Source organism: Lissotriton helveticus, chromosome 5_1 (genome assembly GCF_964261635.1).
Source record: "Lissotriton helveticus chromosome 5_1, aLisHel1.1, whole genome shotgun sequence".
NCBI lineage: Eukaryota > Metazoa > Chordata > Amphibia > Caudata > Salamandridae > Lissotriton > Lissotriton helveticus.
In genome coordinates, this window is record NC_136065.1 from 2,085,856,796 (window position 1) to 2,085,879,436 (window position 22,641).

Genomic DNA, 22,641 nt, shown 5'->3' on the forward strand with positions numbered 1-22,641 from the left:
ATCACTGGTTTTGTACAAGTGAAATCTTAGCCAAACTATAACGTCCCTGTAACCTTTGTTTTTTTCTGTGAATTTCTAAGGATTTTTAAATTCTATTCCCCAACTATAATGACTTATAACCTTTGGCTTTTCAAAGTGAAAAAAAAAAAGAAAATAGAAATATATATAATATATATATACACACACACGCACAAATATATGTGTGTGTGTGTGGGGGGGTTAGCTGAAGGGCACACAAAAAGGCATGTGGTTAAAGGCAAAAATACAGTCAGTGAGAGTTTGGATGGGAGCTCGATCCTCAGACTAAGAGTGGACAATTATTGCGTTGAAATTTTGTGTTCTTTAAATGAGGCGAGTTTTCTGCGGTTCCCTAAATTGGAAAAGGGTTGGGTCAGTCCTGTTGGATACAAGTATACTGATTAACATCGTGGGTGCATACACAGGCCTTTTGCCTGGTCTTTCTTTTTTGCACTTCTTTGACCCCAATTTGAAAGGGTCCTTGTTGCAGCAGTGCCTAGAGCCACTAAAGGTTGTGTGAATGCCAATCATGATGGTTTTGTAGATTATGCATGTGATTTTGAAGAGTGTGGACCAACAACTGTAATTATACAGTCGATACTCTTAATACTTTTAACAGAAATGCTAATAAAGTTGTTTACTGAATAAATTGCCGCTGCCCTAAAGTGAACTTAGAATACATGTGGTATGTGTAATTGTAATTTATAGTGCATACACTACAATCCAATAGTGATTTTTTAAAACAACTATATAGATTACAAAGGATGCTGGTGGTGGGCAAGTTTCAGTAGTGGTGAGGTGGCAACAATTAATTTCTGGAATCCACTTATTATATCCAACATCTTACACTATAGAAAAGGAGCAACAGAGGATTGTCACTCTTCTTTGGTTTTCTTAGATGAGTTCTTGATTTAGGAGAATACAGACAGAAAACACATGTTTCAAATAGGTATGATTTTTGTAATAGTTCAACACTCAGTCAGTAAGGCCACATTTACCCACATTTAGCTAGAATGGTTAAGTTAATTTTAAATCCTCTTTGGAATTAATTGGGTTTGCTGCCAACAGTTACATACTAACTGCACCCTTTTCTTTTAAAAATGTACTGTGGACTTCACAAGTGATTTTTGCAGACTTGTCCAACCATCATCAGGCCAACTTCTAGAGAATGGGACAGGTACATCAGTGACTGAGGCTAAGTCCATTTCAAATGTGAAGTACCAAGGTAAATTGAAGAAAGGTTTCAGAGACCTTTAGAAGGAAAACAACTTCAAATCAAATGGAATAGTAGAAGACCAAATGTATTGACTAATATCAGGTGGCATAAATGTACAATAAAGTGTGAGTAGACAAGTGCCACAGAAAATACAGTAAAAACAGACTTAGCAAAACACAGTAAATAAAATCCCATTAAGTCTGGTGAGAATATGGAATAAACGCAAATTCACTTACAGCTGCTACTGTGAGCATATCGAACACTTTTGTGCAGTACCGCCAGGCGTTTGCATTTCCATATTTCGTTTGGCATTCATCTAGTAAGTAAATGAAATTAATCTTTATTCGGATGCGGTCACAGCCAGAAAAGATAAAATCATGGTACAAAATACATTCATTACAATTCCATAAATAGTTAAAAATAAAGACTCATGATTACATCCGGATAAAAACAAAATAAAGGAAAATAAGTCCCCACCACGACCAATCGGGTCTTGATCAAAAGGCAGCCCGCAGGAAGTTTGTGACTATAAAAAGGGTATGTTAGTTGGGCAGGAGCTGCAAGTACATTAGCGCCACTCGGGCTTGCCTAAACTTGAAAGATTTTAAAAAGGGTCGGAGAAACTGCCTCCTAGGGTGACTAAAATATTTACATAAAAATACAAAATGTACAGTATCCCAGTGGAGCGCTAGAATCGCAGCCACAGGACCCGCTCAAGTTAAGTGAAGAACACCAAGTTTTAATTTTTAATTTATAAAGAGTTTGCAACATCAACTTTTTAAAGACTTTGGTCGAAGATCTGGAAAACTGCATTGCTATTGAAAAATAAAAGCATCTCGGGATTCGGAAGCTACGTTTGAAGTATTTTGGGAAAACACTGAAACATACCATCAAAAAGATCAATAAAATTAATCTGCTAAAGCATAACCCATTGAACAAAGCCTAGACAATCAATTCTCGATTTGCCATATCACAAATTAATAGAATAGTAAATGGGCATATTTGTAGTGCAATAAAAAGCCTGGATTTTTATAAAACAATCGAAAAGCATTGGGCTCAGCTAGAATCAACCAGCAAAATTTTAAAAGGAAAAAAAAGTACATTTTTCATAAGGTCCTGTAAAATGAACCAGCCAAAAAATGTGCTCACTAAGGATACACTTCCACTACTATGACCACATTCGTAAGTAGCAGATAAAAAGCTTAGCTATATTATGATTTGTTTGTGATGTGCGATACAAAAAGTGTTTAAAAATAGGAAAAGGGTTAACACAATCACACTGTCGTTCAATTACTCTTTTAGGCAGCCAAGCAAACAAAAAAGGTGTCATCGATTAAAGAGTTCTACAGTTTGCCACTATAGAGGGTTGTCCATGTTTGGTCTTCATTGACATTCAGATTGCATTTAATGCAGTCAACAGAGACGGTCTGTGGCTTACTTTGCACGCTAGAGCAATTGATCGCAAAAAGGTACAAACTACCTAATGCTGCTGCATAATGGTAACACAGCATGAGCCAGAGTTAGCATGTGCCAGAGTTGGCATGTGCCAGAGTTGGCATGTGCCAGAGTTGGCATGTGCCAGAGTTGGCATGTGCCAGAGTTGAGCAAGATGAAAGGAAAAAAAAAAAGCTTTGAGATAGACGTGGGGTGCACCAATGGAGGAAAATAGAACTGGACGTTCCAGAGGACAGAAGAGCTTGGAACTCCCATCCAAGCATTCTCCGATAGTGCATACATATAATGTTTTACAAAGATAAAACTTCAGCATTTTAAAAGTGATGGGAATGGGCCAGGAAAGGCAATCTGAAAAACAATATGTACTGAGCGATGGGAAAGGTGAAAATCTGACATCGTAGAATTTTCACGGAATCAGATTGACAGATTTATGCTGGCAACATGAAAATAACGTAAATTACCATTAACACAAATCAAATAAGGCAATTCTTAAAACGTGCAAGAGCATGAGGAATAGTACAGTGGAGTGTTAACCTGTAAAGTCAAAGGCTGTTCTGATTATGGAGAACAACTTTCTTACAAGAATTCTTGATGTGCTACAGAGATTATGTAATTTTGCTACTCCTGTGTGGTTGGGTTTGACTAAATGTCCAATGCTAGAGTTACAATGGTTTAAAACCAGGCTCAAAGAGGAGCCCAATTTGACAACAGGCCTAACTGTTGATTATTATATATATAGCACAGTGGCAGTCTTGACTGTGTAGCTATACGAAAGATAGAGATTCCATATGAAGTGTTTTTTTGTTCTGCTGTTTATAACTTCTGCACTGTTGACTGATCTTCACATCAGAGGGGGACAATCTTCACTCAAGCAGGGGCTGAGAAAGCGGGGTGGAGTCCTAAAACACTACCCTACCATAACCATGCAAGTTCCATAAAAAAAATTGAAAAACTATACAGAAAGCAGTTACACAGCATTACACTAGTTTTGGCAGCAAGTTAGCTCTTTACTCAGAATGTGAGCTTTTTGTGATTTGGTGCAAATGTGTTCAGCCGTTTTAAAGAAATTAATAGTATAAAAAATAGTGACATCTAGTGCAGCAGTAGTCCTGTGGGACTGAAATTTAAAATAAACCATTTCGATTGGCTGGTCCTGTGAGGAGAAATATTGTGGTCGCCATTACAGAATTCGGGGACTCTGTACCAGAGCGCTAAAGCAAATAGAATTTTAAAAAATATTGAAAGGAACAAGGCAGGGATACCCTCAACCTTTTGGAGATGATCCATAGGGACCCCCACAACAGTCCAAAATGTAAAATATATACTATTGTAGCTTGCTTCGGACCTGTGGGACTCCCACGGGAACCAGCAGGCCCTGTGTAGTCCCACGATAAACAGCGCAGAAAAAAACAGAAGAACAACGCTGTGTGGGTGCATAGCATGCACGGGGCGTGACCTCCTGAGGGGTGATGACCGCAGACGTAGCGTAATATATTACTTTACGCAAAAAAAATACAAAAAATAAATTACGCTATACGTAGGACTTCTAAAATATTTTTTTTTAAACGATTTAAAAAACCCAAAAACAATTTAATTCACCAGTTATATGAAAATGACCCAAGTATAACTTACACCACTGCAATGCAGAGCTTATGACCTCACATATTAAAACAATGAGGACATATCCAATCTATGGTGATGCAAGTTATACTTGGGTCATTTACATACAACTGGTGAAGTTCATTGTTTTCTGGCATTAAAAATAGGTAGATTTTTTAATATTAGGAGACCGACCATCATTTTAGCCTTTGTGTTTGTCAGTAAAAACGATCATGAATGTAGCACATACAGCCCATATTCCAGACCAAACATTTGCAAAGCCAACAGGTCCTGCCTTTGGGAAATATGGACGATGCCAAGGTTAAAAAACAAGATATAATGAAAAAGGAGCTGTGACGCAGCAGCGGAGTCATATTGTAGGCGTGTGTACTTTACATGTGTGCACCTACAAAACGACAAAAGCATTTATTTTCCATTAACCAATTTAGATTGGTTTAAAAAAAAAAAACAACTTTGTAAGTAGCCCAAAGACGTTTCTGTGGAGGAGGGAGGGGTTAGGAGAGTTTGGTGGAAGTAACAGAGGGTGAAGCAACACGGAGGGTGTGTTTGGGAGGAAGTAACACTGGGATAGAGAAGCAATGGATGAAAGAGGAGGGAGCGGGTGTGACAAAGTGACATGGAGGGTCGGGTGAGAAGGAGTCGCAATGGGCAAGAGAAGAGGGCGCAGGTGGGGGAAGCAACATGGTAGGTGGGGGTAGAATCAACTGTTGAGAGTAGGAGGGCGCATGGGGGAAGCATATGGTGGTCGGTTAAGGCGGAGAAGCAACAGGTTAGAGAACAATGGGAGAGAGGTAAACAACTGAAAAAGCAACAGGGGAAAGCACACAAGGGTGAGCACAACATGAAGGAGGGTTGGGAGAGCCACACTGGTGACACAACAACATTGAGTACAGGGGGAGAAAAAGCTGAACAACACATGCATTCCAGTGGAATGCTTAACCCTGAAGAAAAAGAACAGCAGTGCTTGAAAAGCAAGCAGTAGAAGCATAGAAGCCAGTCAATCAAAAGGGAAGGAAAGAGGCTATGCTCATGGAAGGGACAAATACAACACTCAGAAGGAACATGAAGAAGAATCAGGCCAATGAGTTATAGAAAAGCCAACCAATGGTAAGCAATGGGCGGGCTCCAGGGCCATGTATGTTCTTGAAACAGACAGAGCGTTCGCTATCTAATAGGCTCAACCTAAAAAATATCCAAGTCATTAAGTATACTACTATACCAGGGGTCTTCAAACTTGGGGGTGAGTCCCCCATGGAGGGCCCTCAAGTGATCCCAGGGAGGGGTGAAAGGCACTTGCCAAAATTAGGCTGATCGCAGTGCTTTGTTTTGTTCTAAGCGGTGGGGAAAAGTTACCAGCAATAAGCCACTCTGCAATGGGCCATCACTAGCTTCTTTTGTCACTTACATCCTAGCCGGGAAAAATGGTAACGGAATTTAACTGTATGTTTAAATAGATCTTGTGTTTAAGTCGAGACATATTTAAACATTTCCAGTTTAATAGAATCATTGTGAAAAAACTGAGGGGGGCCTGATTAACTTTAATTCTTTACTGGAGAGGCAGCATTAAAACGTTTGAAGACCACTGTACTATACGGACATGTATTCAGATATCATACTTAGCATGCAGAAAACCATATTACTCCAAAGCTACAGAAAGACATTTGTTTACCAGATTAGCACTAAAACAGTCTCCACTATTCACTATTTAAAGAAACTAAAGAAACAATTGAGCCCAAGGCATCAGAAATTTGCCCTTGTGGTTTGGCAAGAACTGAAGATATTGTGAACATCATGCTGTTTTACAATGAACCTAGGAGGCATTTGTTAATTACATTAACACCATTAAGGGAAGTGGCTCCATACGGATGGATGTACTCTGTGAACATGCAAACCTCTTCAGGCATGGACCAACTTTGAGAAAGATCAGCAATGACCCATATTAGACCTTATGTGTTACATTTTATTTAGCTAAAGTTTTCTGTAGAATCAATATCCTTTTAGAGCTGCTTAGGAATTGTTAGCCATCCTTTGTAAATGGGAAACCGCTAATTCAGGTGCATTAGTGCGGAGTGGATTCATTAATGTTCATTCATCAACTCAGATTGTTTGCTTTGAAAATTGGACAAGAACGTAGCACGTTCTATAAAAACTGAAGACAAAAAATTATAAGAAGGTTGATTTTTAGATGTAGTGACAATGAACAGCATAATACATTTTTGATATGCAGCTCATTTAATAGTTTTGTAAGTGGGAGTACCTATTGAGCGAGTACAACTTATCTGTTTTGGCGAGTGATGCCATTTGAAGTTTTTAACCTGCTTTTACGAAAAAAAAACAGACCATGATATGGTACTTGCCACCGAAAATGTCCTCAGAGACAGAAGGCTCTGCATATCAGACAGACAATCTAGAACACGGTTTTCACACCCTCGGTAAATAGCCTCTGGACAGCCCAAAACACTACTAATTAACACGTCTTAACTGGCATGAAATGAGCTCCAAAACTTTTAATTGCGTACTAGTAGAAGGGAAAATAAACTAAAATAAATGAACCTTTTTCAAACCAGAATAATACATTTTGAAGCTTGATAATTTACTTTCCTCAATATGACTGCAGAAATGAAGGCAAATGCAAAAATCAACAACAGTTGCTTAAACTAGCAGACACTAATATCCATATTGACACCATGGTTTAAACCAGTATTTCCTAATTTAGGCATAAACCAATGTAAAAAAGCCATATCCACGTGCCTTAATGGAGTAAATGTACAGCTCTCGGACAGGTTTGGGAAAGTTCTCAGGGAAGCTTACAAGATAATGAACATGACTACTGAGGGCGGTTAAAGTTGCAGGTTGTTTTCACCTCCTCAAATTTAGCCCAAGTACAGTTGATGATTGGTGTAGCGGCTCATGATATGGCACAGTGCATTCGATTGACTGGCCTGAGATTTTGCAGCATCATGCTGGCAGACAAAATTAGAGATTTGTTTGGCCTTTTCAATATTTGTCTATGTCTAGTGCATGGCAAGTTATGTAGGCTCCCTGATATCGTATTATGCACTTAATGAGTTCGTCTGGAAATTGCTATCCAAACACTTATGTATGCTGCTAACTCACAATGCACTTTATCACTTTGTCTTTCGGTCTGGTGTCCGGTGATCTAAGCTTTTCGGAACAAAAGAATAACAAATGGTGATTATTTATGAAATCCCAAAATCGATGTACCAACGATTGAATGGTGTCACCGACACATCTCCTCTCTTGTCAATTTAGTAAATATAAGAACTTTGGTGCGTTTTTAATGTACAATGGAATTTGTCCTGTTGATCTTAACTGTCGCTTTGGAATGTCAAAGTCGGTTGAACAATACTCTACTAAAAGTTAGTCATAGTTAGATTCTCATATTGAATGGAAAAATGTAGAGACAATGCCCTTCATCTTGCATAGGTCTCTGCATATGTAATTTTATTAATATAGAAGCAGTTGCCAGACGGTTGTACGATATGGTGTAAAATAATGGGCAATCGTATGCTTTGTAGTGATCATTTAACATTCCATTCTTGTTCAGACTATTTTAAATTTCTCTTGATATATTTTAATGTTTTTAAATAACCGGAAACAATACATTTTGACTTACATTATGACATCACAGCAAGCTTTGAAAGATACATGATTATAACCCTCACACCAACCCCCAGAAAAGGGACTACCCCCTGCAGCATCAAGTGTAGGAACCCTACTTCATGTTACTAACCACCCATCTGTGGGATTGGATGCTAGACGCACCAGATTGTTGTTATTCTTTTCTAGACCTTTGTAAATCCCTAGTGATTTCTCTTTTCATGCCAGTTGGCGAGACGCCGGGCATAGTGTTGCATGCAGATATGCTGTGTGGTATCATCGCTAATGGGCATACATGATGTTTAGTAATCCTTCTGCATAGTTGATTAAACTCAATAAAGAAATGCTGTAAAACAAAATCACATCAGAGCAAGCACAGACATGTGCGGTGACTGGGCATAATTGGAAACCCTTTCGCATAATTTAACCACACAATGACAAACAACCTGTATGAACCAATAACAATCTGAGTATAACTGGATGAGTAAGGAACAGCAAATATCAGAGAACCAAGGAAAAGAAAACACTTACCATAGAACCCATAAACTTGGGTTATCTGTCTACTTTCGTGATTCCCTCTTAAGAGCGTTATACGATCAGGCCACTTAGCCTTCAGTGCAAGAAGATATGTGAAGGTTTCAAGGCTGTAATAACCTCGGTCTACGAAATCACCCTGCACAAATAAAATAATAAAAACACCTCAAAATAAGAATTCAAGAATATTGCACAATTTAGATTTAGTACTTAAAATGTTAGATACAATTATCGTTACAGCAATATCACTAGCACCAAGTGCCACTGTGAATGACAGGATTTTCTCTTTCTACAGTGTGTGCTTGGCCCACTTAAGAGGCAGAAGTGTTTTACTATTAAGAATGCAAATAAAACGACTTTAGGACAAGTAAATCGTGATGTAGTCTAGCATGCCCAACAGAATTATATGGGTCTGGAGAAAGCTAACCCGGTACACCTTTGATGTTCGATATTAACATATCTGGGGTGTTTCATGCTACCTTTGGAGTCATTTGGAACAGCTAAAGTTGTTTTGGAAACGATCATGAAATGATCTGAGAAATTCCAGTTCGAGAGATGGAAGGAATGACCACGACCACCGCGTGTAGGAAGGAATGACCACGACCACGACTACAATATTCAGGGATTTTTCCCCCAAATATATATTTTGAAAAACCGGATGTTTTGTTGGAAAATTGTAGAAACAATGATGAAGAATTGCAATGAGCGAACTGAATTGTAAATAGCCTTGAAAAAGCCCTGGCGCGAATCGCCATAGGGGGCGAAACACGTGTCGGCTGTTCATGTTCTTACTAAAAATAATAAAGAGTCTTTATCTACATAAAATGGACCTTTGATTTAATTCATATGAGCAAGGATTCAGCCTTATGATATAAAAGAACTGTTGTCAACACACTCACTATTCCCCTAAAGACTTTACTGCTTAAAACTCAAGAGGTCCAGAGTTTTTTTGAGTGTGTCTCTTTTACAAAATACAACGTGAAGACTGATATAGCCTTGGATTTTCCTTGGACCACTCCCTTTTTCTATAAACACTACATATCGCAGCCTCTACCTCGGATCCCAGGACACATTCTATAAGAGAAATCTTTCTTAAAAACACATTTCAAATTTATAACTTAATCATGACTATCTTACAGTTACATTTATTTTATTTTTGTCATAGTATTTAAGTGAGAAAAATAACTAATGAACCATAAAATATTTTCTAAATGGATTTTATAAAAACAGAAAAAATTTCTCTTTGATAATATTAAAAATTCAAAATAAATTAGAAGAAACACATACAAGCTTTCAAATGTAAAGTCTTTCATTACATCGGACTTCAAGTTCCCAGCGAAGAAAAAGTATTGTTCATGAATTCAAACATTTCTATAACTTCAGTGGTTCTTAGCAGATATTCATGAAACTGAAAAGAAAACCAATCTCAAACCTCAAAAACCAAGATCAATGTAAAGTCATCAGATCGGAAAACAACAGGCTGTCCAAACAGAAAGAACCAAATAGATTGTGCAAAAATGCACAACTTTCATGAGTGTCTATCCTGGAGTGAAAGTCTAACAGCAGACTTGTAAATGTTGGTACTAACCTGCAGGTAAGTGGTTTACATATTTCTGCTAGGCAAATATTGCCGAAGAAGATGCAGAAACAGGTTTTCCCCTGGTTGAATGAACCTGGTGCTACTAAGAAACCAGTTTTCTTTCAGATTCTTTAATCTCGCTCATTTTACAAGCAAACTAATTTCCCACAGAAAGGTCACCTCCCATAATGGACGTTGCAAGGATGAATTGCACACAGTATTGAAGGGAGGACCCATATACTTAGCCAGCACTACATTTAAATCCCATGGAGGGGACAGACGTCTGATTCTTGAACACACTTTAAAACCTTCTGGAAAATATTTGTTTACTGGGATTTTAAAAGAGCATCTGAAAAGTGGTTTTGATGGCCACCAGATGTAGGACAAATGTTAAAACTTCAACACTGTAAGTTCAGCAATGTCAAGCTGTGGCACCATATCAAGATATCTAGTCTACACAGAAGTCACTGTTTTAGTTTGTGTACCATCTTTAATTTGGCCTCCCTTGAGCCACCAGTATATTGTTTGGGCTTATTTCAGCTTGATGTTCACTTCTTGAATGAGATGGATGGGTGAAAAAGTACGGAAATGCCTTCACTAACTTAACAAATCTACAATTAACAGAAATCCTGTATTTTGATACCTAATGCAAAGTGCCAGCATTTTGAGTAATCTACACTCGAGAACAGATGCACTTCCAAATAGCCCCATCTGCTGAAGTCTGATGCAAAACTTCTTCATTGACGACCCATTTGTGGCCTCGTGACATACATCTGCTTAACTCGTTTGCTGAATATTCCTGGACAACAGGCACCATCATATGGCATGAGCTTTCCTCGACAGCACCCTTGAGCCTGTCGCGCTTTCGCAAAGGTAATACTTAATTGTTGTACTGTCCGTCTGAACCAGCATATTTGGTGGGCTAAAAAAAGCATAACCTACTTCAGAACAAGCATTTGCAATGCAATAGGTCTCGCATTAGGAAAGTTTGAGCTATTGGTATTGTAAATGGCAAAGTTTTTATTTATGTTTCTTTTTTTTTAAATAGCTAAATTAATAGCTTCGTCATTTACAATGCCAATAGTTATAACTTTCGCAAATGTGATACCTATAGCATTTGTAATGCAATATGTTTTGTATTTACAAACCGCGAGAGGACAAAAAAAAGCTCCGGACCACCGCCTCCTCCCAGGCCTTCAAAAGTGACCTCAAAGTTCTCCTCCTCCAGAGACACCTCCAAAAGTAATTCACGTCCTCTTGCTATTTGTGAGGAAGACTTCCCACTACTGATAATTTCTACTTTCCATGACCATGGAAGTGCCTTCCCAGTGTATGCCTGTGATTGGAGGGTCTGCCTTTTTGCAGTATTTTCCATGTACTGGTGTTCGGTGCCCTTTTGTAACATGCACACACCACTCTGCCCTTGCAACACACGGCTGCTACCTCTCACATGTCTTTGCCTTTGATACTTGCACAAGTGCCACCTTGCCCATGTAACGACATCTATTGTTGCCCGTTAATGGGAATGTGGACACCGATGTGGACGAGCGTTTCCTTCGCGGTTTTCACCGCGGGAGCGCGCGTCTCACCCGCGCATGCGCAGAGTAACTCCGCCATTTTTTTTTCCCCCCAGCCCCGAACCGAATCAGGTATCAGAGCGCTTTACATATAGGCAGCCCCCACCCCTCTGCATGCGCACACACAGGCGAGCGCATGCACACGCAGGCACACACATACAGGCACACGGCAGACACTCGCTCACACACACCCCCCTCCCCCACAGTCACACACACGCACTCCAGACACATACACACACGCACGCACACACACATACACAGTAGCTCACTCAGGAGCATCTCAGCTTATTCAATTAGAAAGCTTTTGCTTGGTTGAATTAACATACATATAACAAATTTGAGCTTATACAACACTAATAATATTAGTAGCTCTCAATGAGTTTCATTGAACGTAAGTAGCTCTCAGTAAATAAATGGTTGGAGACCCCTGCTATATGGTGTGCTGCTATAAACAGTGCTGAGGGGACTCCCAACACCTCTGAATAGGACTGGTTGTACTGTAAGCTCTGCACATGGAAACCCTCGCCCACTCAGTGCCCAATGACTTGTTACTCCTTAAATCTCTGAAGAGCCCGAGTGCTGCACTAGTTTGAGCCTTCCACTCAGTTTTTACGCCCCCCGAGTCTGAAACAGCTGACACTGTAGGCACTTCTTGCCACCTGTGCTCAAGCGTCACGAGTAGTACATATGCATCTGCAAGGTCTGCAGAACATGGAGGTCTCTCACACTAGGGTTTCGGCTACGAAATATACTACTTTTGCGTCATCACAATAACGAACTCCCGCTTGATGTGGGTTCCATGACTTCTTTCTAAACGCATTTCAAGCCGCGTTCACCAACCCTTATGTTTGCACAACTTACATTAACCCCATTCTGAGCACACCGAACTCTGTGTCCTGTATACAGAGGAACTCTTTCCTGTAAACTACCACCACATGCCACAACCAGAGTTTCCATTTAAAAGCCATGCAGTGGTGAACTTCACGTCACAGCACCAATAACCAGGCACTTCTCTCGAAAGCCACGCGGTAATCAATGCCGTTGGGAACAAAGTGCGTCCCTTCTCGCGCTCCAAGGAAAGACTAGATGTTGGCACGCGCTAGACTCGTTAATTGTCGCAGTAGATTTGATCGCTGCACAGAGGCGTAAATATTTAGACCCACAGACTCCCATCCAGATGGCATGCAAGGCAGTGTGCGCAGTTTCGAGGGGAAGCGCGGCAAAGGAGTGTGCAGCAGTCACAAGTAAACATTTACTCACTAAAAGCGTCCTTGGTTTTAGAGCAATACTTGCAAAAAAGTAAAGACAAATGGTAAAGGCCGGCTTACAGGAGCCATGATACAGCTGCCTCGAGTGCAAAACGGACCTCGAGGAACAAAGCAACAAATACTCTCTCTAGCTACCTCAAAATATTGTGTATTCCGCACAAAAAGCCTGTGTTTCATTTTGCAAAGGCCCGCTCCTTCATTTGCCCAAATCAACTCGGCATAATAAAAAAAATGCATAAATACATAAAGAAATAAATCCCGCCTTCGGGTAAAGTCCGCGCTATATAAAAATGCATAAATAACTAAATTAATTAGTACCGCAAATCACCGCCGTCACTGTGCCGGCCTGCGACCAGGAAGTCAGGCAGGCCGGCGCGACAACAGGAAACAGGAAGTAGGAGGGCGGGAGCCTACCCCGCCTCCAACGGAAGAGCCGCGACGGGAGCCGCGTTTCAAGCACCGGAGCTGGCAGGAGCCGGAGCCGCGTTTGAAGCACCGGAGCTGGCAGGAGCCTACCCTGCAGGTGCCGAAGGAGGGAAGAAGAGTCCTGCTGCCGGGCCCTGCAGCTGAGGAGAGCCGCCGCAGGAATGAAGCCGGTGAGTGGGTTGCTGAGCGGGAGGGGGGGGGGGGGGGGAGAGCATGTGTGCGCGCGCGCGAGTGCAGGGGCGGGCTGTGTATGTGTGTGTGCGTGTGTGTATGTGTCTGGAGTGCGTGTGTGTGACTGTGGGGGAGGGGGGTGTGTGTGAGCGAGTGTCTGCCGTGTGCCTGTATGTGTGTGCCTGCGTGTGCATGCGCTCGCCTGTGTGTGCGCATGCAGAGGGGTGGGGGCTGCCTATATGTAAAGCGCTCTGATACCTGATTCGGTTCGGGGCTGGGAAAAAAATTTTTTTTAAAAAAAAATGGCAGAGTTACTCTGCGCATGCGCGGGTGAGACGCGCGCTCCCGCGGTGAAAACCGCGAAGGAAACGCTCATCCACATCGGTGTCCACATTCCCATTAACGGGCAACAATAGATGTCGAGACAGACACTCTCAATGCTCACGCATTGAGAGTACGTCTGCTCGACCTAAAAAAGCACTGCTCAGAGCTCCAACATGTTAATATTGCGGTTTGGCTACTTGTGAGACTAGGCCCTTGGATTTTGCAGTTCTACAAAGTGTGCTTGTGAGCCAAGCAAGAAAGTATCAGTGACTACTGTCTATGTAGGTATCTTCTGTATGAATATCTTCTCAGACTGTTGCATTTCGTCAACTTTACAAAGGATTGCAAAGTTGCCACTGACAAGGTCAACTTGTCATTGCTACTTTCCAGAACACTGATCCCATTAGTTCACTAGACGTTCCTGAAGTGGGCTCCTAAACAACATGCCAATAGAGCTCCCTCAGGGTGGGGATGAGGAGGTCGTATTTAATCAGGCCTCCGAGGCATGCTGTTGAATGTGGCAAGTCCGTAAGGGGAGAACATGGAGTTTGTGAGGGCATGGAGTAAGGGCTTACATCACCATCCATATACAAGAGTACCAGGGTTTTAACATCATTTCTTAAGTCACTTTCTGGTTTCACATTCTTCAGCAGAAAGAACAAGTCTGTCTTAGTTGTCTGGTTAATGAGTTCATTTAGGGGGGGCTCGTTGTTCAGGGTGAATCCAAGATGCTTGGCATTGGGTAAAAGTTAGGGTTTGAATACTTCCAGGTTCATGCCATTGAGCAAGACTTGGTCTAGTTGTTGCTTATTGTTCTTCCTGAACAGCAGGAACTCTAGTCTGTTTTGGTTAAGCTTCATGTCGTTCAGGATCCGAATCAGAAGCATGGAGCATTTGAAGCATAGAATGTCTGCCACACAGGAGACCGTCAAATACAGTTGTGTGTCATCAGCTCATGATATGGCACAGTGCATTCTAATAACTGGCCTGAGATTTTGCTGCACCCTGCTGGCAGACAAAAGTACAGATTTTTTTGGGGCCTTTCCAATATTTAGTTATGTGTAGTGTGTGACAGGGTTTGTAGGCTCCCGGATATGGTCTTCTGCACTTTAGGAGTTCGACTGGAAAATGCTATCCAAACATTTGTGTATGTTGCTAACGCACAATGCACTTTATCACTTTGTCTTATGGTCTGATGAGCTAAGCTTTCGCAACAAAAAGAGTTACAAATGGTGAATATTTATGAAATCCCAAAATCGATATACCAACGATTGAATGGTGTCACTTGACACATTGATGTTGTCATCTGCAAGTATTTTCCCACGAGTTTCATTGAGAGGCTGGAGAGGTCCAGTAATATGAGGTAGGAGAGCTCTTTTTCTGTGGTCAGGAAAGTCCTCTATAATTTGTAAGATAGCGGTCTCCCTGCTGCAGCATGATTTGAAGCGGAGCTGATATTTGTGCACAAAATGGTTGGCATTGATGTGACCCTGAAGTTGTGCATCCACTGCTTATTGAATGAGCTTAGCAATGTAAAGGAGTGAGTGGCTGGTAATTGGCAAATCAGTAAACAAACATACATTGTGCATCGGGTCCTAAAAATGTGAAACACAGTAATGATTAGCAGTTCTTCAAGGCAGCCATATGCGAAAAGATCCACTACATCCATTAATGCACTTATTTGTTTAAAAACGAGTTCTCCTTCATCTATTGCTTTCAGAAAACCATGTCTGTCCTCACAAGGAGGACCAATATTTAGCTCTCTTGCCAGGATTTGGCCCATCCAGATCAATAAACTAGCCACTTATCCATTATTATCAAAAGTCCCAGCTCGGAGTCCAAGTCAATTGATAGTTCCAACACTGTCCCATAATATGCAGCATTTGCAACCAATACTTTGTTCACTGGGCAAACTCAGAAAATGTGGATGACTTTTACTGTGCTATAGCATCTAATACATATTCGGGTTCTTACTCATTTCCACATTCTCCAGGGAACTGCAGACCCTGTGAAAACATTTATGTTGGGTCTACAACAAATGGTTGAAATTGCCAGCGACCTCCTTTCCGAAGGGGCCGATATCCCAAGACAAATGGTCTCTGGAGTCATGTAGTGGGTGAGTGATAATTATCGCTAGCGACTATATACAGCAGACCCCATGGACTCAATGAACAAGTTACTTACCTTTGGTAACAATATATGTGTAAGAAACAAAGGTAAGTTATAGATTCCTTACCTTAAAATCACCCCCAGGCATCAGACTGGATCCGGAAAGTTTTTCATCAGCAGTACCCCTGCTTGTCGAAAGGTGGCGTTGGTCGGCTCCGCGTTAGTCGTTGGCGTCGTGGTCGCCTGGATGACGTCCATGTAGCTACTTAGACGCCACCCTCGCACGCGGACGTCAGTTCTGTACACAACTTTGCACGCCAGAAGCTCAGAGCCATGCAATACACTGACCACTGGTGCACAAAACTAGGGCCCTGAAAGGAAGACCTTAACCCTAGAAGTCAGTTCGCAGAACGGGGAGGATGGGCGGGGCGGTAAGAATCTATAATTAACCTATGTTTCTTACAGATATATGGTTACTGAAGGTAAGTAACTTGTTAATCTGAAAGAAACAGTTAGTTATAGATTCCTTAAGTAAGAATAGATACCCCAGCAATATCAACCCCAGAGGTGGGTCTACGAACTAAGTTCACACCAGGAAGTCCTGGAGAACAGATCGGCCAAAGAAGCCATCTCTCCGGACTTGGCTGTCCTGGCAGTAGTGTCTTGTGAATGTGTGCAAGGATGCCCACATAGCTGCCTGACAGATGTCATTAAAGGGGACTCCACGTCCCAAAGCAATGGTAGCTGCCGTCGCCCTGGTGGAATGGGCGCGCAACCCCACTGGAGGCTCCTTCTTTGCCAAGGAATAACAAGTTTTGATGCACAAAACGACCAATCTAGAAATAGCCCATTTGTGCATGGCCTTTTTTGGCGCCCAAGTAGCCAACAAAGAGCTGGTCATCCACCCGAAATTGTTACGTGCAATCAAAGTAAAAGGAAAGCACACGCTTTGGATCCAGACGGTGGAGCCTCTCTTCTTTGGATGGAAGCAGAGGCGGAAAGAAGGTAGGCAAAGTGATAATCTGTCCAATATGGAAAGGAGTAACCACTTTGAGAAGGAAGGAAGGAAGGAAGGAAGGAAGGAAGGACGAGTTCGAAGGACAACCTTGTCCAGATGAACAGTCAGAAAAGGAGGCTTAGAAAAAAGTGCTTGGAGCTCACTCACCCTGCGCACAGAGGGCATCGCCACCAGACAGGCAGTTTTTAAGGTCAGAAGCCTGAGAGGGCAGTTATGTAGCGGCTAAAAAGGAGTGCACTTAAGATATGTAAGAACCAAGTTCAAGTCACACTGAGGCATTACGAATTGAAAAAGATGAGTAATGCCCTTAAAAAAACGTGATTTACAACAGGGGACTTGAAAAGAGAATGCTGATCAGGAAGCCTAAGAAAGGCTGAAATGGCAGAGGTAGCCCTTAAGAGTGCCCAGAGAATGGCCCTGCTGTGCCAAAGAAAGAAGGAACAAGAGAACCTCAGAAAGAGGGGCAGAAAGGAAATCCACAGCCTTTGCTGCGCACCATGCCACACATTTTTTCACCTACAGGCGTATACTGTCTTAGTGGAGGGACGCCTGGCTGCCAAGATAACATCACTGACTTAGGGAGGCAGATCAAACAACGTCAACTGCCGCCGCTTAATCTCCACGCAAGGAGGTGGAGGCTGGACAGGTTCGGGTGGAGGACTGTCCCCTGCTGCTGCAACAGAAGATCCTCCCGAAGAGGCAGTCTGATCGGAGGATCGATGGCCATGTGTAAGAGCTCGGGATACCAGACTCTTTGTGCCCAATCCGGAGCCAAAAGAATGACTTGGGCCTGGTCGCGCTTGATCTTCAGCACTTTGGGCAGGAGTAGTATAGGCGGAAAGGCGTTTAGACGACCGCAACTGACCATAAGGGTGGATTGGACATCCCTTGAAAAACCAATCGACCTCAACCTGGCGTAGCGTCGAAGGGCTACAGACGTGGAAATTATCCTGCCTAGTGAGTCGGCGGTATCCAGTCCACAGCGGATGGGAAACTTTGCTGCGTCTCTCCCTTCAGCAACTGCACAGGAAACCGCGGCCTCCTCCGGACACTGAGGCAGCACTTGCGCTACCGTATCCCACACGGAGTGGATGCAACGGCCCAACAGACATGCAGGTCTTTACCGACCGCAGTCCCAAGTTGGAGGAAGAAAAGATCTTCCCAAGATGGTCCAGCTTTTTGGATTCCCTATCAGGTGGTGCGTTAGGGAATGAGCTTTGGAGGTGGAGGATTGGACCACTGAGCTCTCAGGGGTGGGGTGTTGGGAGAGGAAAGTGGGGTCGCCCGGAGCCGGGCGGAGGTGTCCGGCAATCATCCTATCCACAGGAGCCTCTGTGTTGGGCCTGGATCAGGTGCCCAAAAGGATGTCAGTGAGGGCCTCATTAAATGGTAGCAAGTGCTCCCAAGAGCTCGCTGCCGGTTGAAGCACCTGTCAGGAGGTTAGTCCTTACTGCCACTGTAAGTAGCTCGAGGTTGAGAGCCTCGGCCGCCCTACGCAACACCAGTGTAAGATGCTCCCTCCTTTTTCTCTGGTGGTTTGGCTGGAGAGGCGTTGTAGCGAGCACTGAGGTTACGTGCCGCCGACCTTGTTTGGATGTTGAAGGAAGACTGCGAGACTTGAGCCACTTCAGATATTTTTCTCTATCTGAGCGGACACTGTGAAGATATAAAGAGTCTACGGGAAGAGACCCGAGACGGTGGTTCCTACCCCACCCCTTTGGGTGGTTGTGAGGGAGCCGGCGATACCAGCCCGAGGTTTAGCCAGGGCCGTGAAGAATAGTACCCATGTCCTGATGAAGCCTATATCATCTGGCTGAAACGCGACTGCGTCGACACCTTATGCTTTGAACTGAGTCCCCTGTAAAAATTTAAGGAAGATTTGATTTTTTCCTAGGTGCACCAACACAAATGTAGGCTAGGTTGATAAGTCAACCCCCTGGTGCTTTGTTTTTGGGACTACCATTTTGTTGTGTACTCCACCCCAAATTAAGAGGAGGTACATATGTAAATTGGTGTATATAAATATTTTTTTGTCTCAAGGGTACAGAGAGTGTTTTTGATATTGTAAGTGTTTTGTGTATTTGTATATAATGTACATCTGATGTGTTGTATATAGACTGTTATTTGTTTACAATGTGCCTCTCTGGCTGTTCGCTCATATATGTGTATATGAATTAATATATTTTTACGCTGCGTATAATTCGCAAATCACAAGACAATTAATTGTATCTTGTTTGATAATTAAAAGTGGATTGATCCCTTCAGTACCATTTGTTTCTACTTTTTCATCTTTGGATGTCTCCTGCTCAGGTACGGGAGGGTGAGGTGGGCAGAACCCCTAACCATTTTTTCTAGTCTTTGCCACTGTAAGTAGCTCGAGGTTGAGAGCCTCGGCCGCCCTACGCAACACCAGTGTAAGATGCTCCCTCCTCCGTAGCCACGGAAAGAGGAGACAACAAGCCAAGGTCTGTTGAGGAATCCAAAACACTGGCTTCACCCAGTTCCTCTCTCCAGTCCGGTTCATAGCCCAACCGGTCAGTTAAAGGGTCTCTAGACCCCTACCAGTCCTCCTCACACTCCTCTGGCTCCCAATCTGGTCTAAAAGAGCCAGGGTAGAACAAGAGCACAAACGTACCAGTCTGAGCCAGTCCGGCTCTGTGTCTGCATCGGGATGGAGGCGCGGGGTCGACGCCGGCTGGGGACACAACCGGCATCTGCAGAGGACATGGTGCCGGTGGAATAGGTGTCAGGGAGGTGTAATGAGGTCGACCGGCGTCAATCCGGTCCAGGCCTGGATGCAAGGGGACCCTGCGGTGCCGGAGTCGCTGGCGTCGAAGGCCCAGGGCCCACAACTGAATCCGCGGGATCCGAAGGCACGTCAGAGTTGGCTGACCAAAGATGGCATGCATTCCTTCTTTAAATTGACAAAGCTGGGCAGGGGTCGCTCCAGATCCCGGGAAGGGAGTGAAGCCCGCAGTTGACCCTTCGGTCTCCGCAAGCGGAGTCGCAGGAGGAGCACCACTTGCATCCCTCGTAGTGTTGACCACCGGACTGGGAAAATGTCGAAGAGCAACAATGCTTCTTCGGCTTCCTCTTGGGCTTCGACTTACCTGACCCAGAGTGCAAAGACTTGGAAGATGAATGATGATAACTCTTCGACCTCCCACGTGACCAGTACCTCAAACGGCATGGAGCAGACTGCCGGGCCTCGAGAAGCTTTCGGACCGCTGCCGCAAAGACTTCAGATTCATGGTACGGCAGTCGAAACACAACTTGGGGTCATGGTCGCGCTCCAGGCAGAACAGGCACTCGCGGTGAGGATCAGTCACCGACATCAGTCACCTACAGGAACCGCAAGCCTTGAAGCTGGACATCTCTGACGTGCACCAGGAGTTGAAGACTCGTAAACGGTGTCGACAAAAGTCGGCAAAAAGTCAGTCAAAAAGTGACTGGAGGTACCGTTCTCTCCGGATCTGCAGTGGCTGGCGCAGAAAAAGAAAGTACTGATGTCAGCGCGCTAGGGGGGCTTCTAAGTCACCACCGCGACATCATCCCGGCAAGCACAACGCCAACGACTAACACGGAGCCGACCGATGCCACCTTTCGACACGCAGGGGTACTGCTGATGAAAAACTTCCCGTACCCAGTCTGACGCCTGGGGGTAATTCTAACGTAAGGTATCTATAACTAACTGTTTCTTTAAGATTCAAGTGTCAAGTCAAATAGGGGGTGAAGTGCCAGCTCCTGTGCCTCTGCTGCATATTGCAACTGCAAATAAAGACAGGACTTGGAGTTTTAAAGTGTGAATTGATACTCAGGTCGTCAAAAAAGATTTCGTATGAATCCCAGTCCACAAAAACCAAGTTTTTGGTCTCGTCCAGGTCCCACTGCTCAAAACCACAACTCTCGTCTGGTGGGTAAGTCGCGTTCCTTCCCATAATGAGATCTTCCCTATGGTATTACTGTAATATTTAAACCATTTCAATATTTTTCACCATCATTGTAAGGGGACCCTTATGAGCCAGGGGAGTGAGAGAGGAGCAACCACACCACATAGCAGAACTATCCCCATGGTCAATAAGTCGACCTGAAGTCACTAAGCCAGGTCATCTCTGTCCCCAAGGAGGGTGTCGCTGATGAGTAGCATCTGTGCAGCCCAGTAATAAAAGCTGAACACCTGCCACTCTCAGCCTATTCACCATACACATTTGCATGCGATCCCTGAAAAAAGCCCTATGCAATGTTATATTAGTAGACTTGTATCATATAGAATAACCTGGTAGCCACTCTTCCAATTACCAAGAGTGGCAAAGTATTCCATCCTGCATTTCTCCCCAGATTGTTGCTACAAGTATAACCATACTGAGTACCCAACACTTCAAGTGTCACTTAAGACGTACATGCTTAGGTATTTGAATATTCGGAGTGCACATTATATTTTGCCAGCTAGTTGCCAGGCCTCCCTGTAGCAGCACTAGTGTAAACTTTAAATCAATTGACCAGTCTTGAGGCCCCTGCACATACATTTAGAAGGTGCTTTAATCCAGATCCAGGTAAGTTGGGTTTGCTAATAAAATGGAGCGTGCTGTATATACAGCAGGGTGTGACTCCTTAATGCCCCCCTCCCATCAAAAACTCCACAGCAGCGCACCTTTCATAGTCACTCGACCACTGCCTTGATCAGCAGAACAAACAGCAAGGAAGGGACAGACGGCACCACTGTCAAGTGCCACACTCCGTGAGAAATGGCTTCAACAAAGTACAGACCTGAGCCCAGGGCGAGGAATAAAGCACCTGAAGATATTTGAATAAGTGAGGGTTGAAATTCCTCCTGCCCAAAACCTGATTTAGGATGGCCATCTCACTGATTCAAATACCTTCTCAAAATCAACTATGACCAACGCATCATGTCCCTCAATTTCATGATCTACGCCAGGACCAACTCTCTGCATAAGAAATAATGTATGTGCTACATCCCGGCATTAATCCTTATTGGTCCAGATTCACCAGAGTGCCCACTACTTTGATCAATCAATCATCTAATATTTTGGCTTCTGTGTTAGCAAGCAATTTTGGGCGATAAGAGAGCATTACTCTTGGGAATCCTGATTTTCAGTAACATTGAAACAGATGCACCACAGAGTTCCTACAGGAGGAACCTAAAGATGGCTTTTTAAAAAACAAAAATGTATACCAGGATAGGAAAATATTTTGAATTTGGTGAGGAGGCCGCTGTGTCAATACCCGAGGGTACAACTCCAAATGATGACCCCACGTGGACAAGGAGAGGTCCAAGGGCCTGGTTTATCAAATTTCAAGTTATGAGGTTCACTACTTTGGCAACTAATTGGGGAAGGGCGGCAAACAACTGGATATAATAATCAGCCCAGATAGTGCAGGAGTTGTTTTACGCTTACTTGGCGTTTGTGAGAGAGTGGTCTGCTTCCCAGATTCCTCAGTAGCCAAAATCCAAATAGCTGGCACTATCTATAGTTGTCTCTTCGGTATAGACATGCTTGAAGCTGCTGATAAAGGAGAGTTTGGGGATGCTGCTTTTGTTTTGGCCACAGATCCATAGTCAAACCCCTCTTCGCCATACACAGACAACATAAAGGTTGATGGCAACATGATCAGAATTTCAAAGTATACAGCATACATGTTAAAAATGTCCAGGAGTAAGATTGGGACCTCCTTGACACTGAATA

At 43.3% G+C, this 22,641-nt stretch overlaps 1 protein-coding gene across 1 annotated transcript in view; it reads right to left on the reverse strand.

Moving 5' to 3' along the window:
• The window catches only part of PPP6C (protein phosphatase 6 catalytic subunit), a 135,267-nt gene that overhangs the window by 14,508 nt on the left and 98,118 nt on the right, over nucleotides 1-22,641 (reverse strand). The window contains exons 4-5 of the mRNA XM_078646061.1: nucleotides 8,462-8,603; nucleotides 1,471-1,550 (exon numbers count right to left, since the gene is read on the reverse strand). Of these exons, the coding sequence (XP_078502187.1) occupies nucleotides 1,471-1,550; nucleotides 8,462-8,603 (222 nt within the window). The remainder of the gene's footprint in view (nucleotides 1-1,470; nucleotides 1,551-8,461; nucleotides 8,604-22,641) is intronic.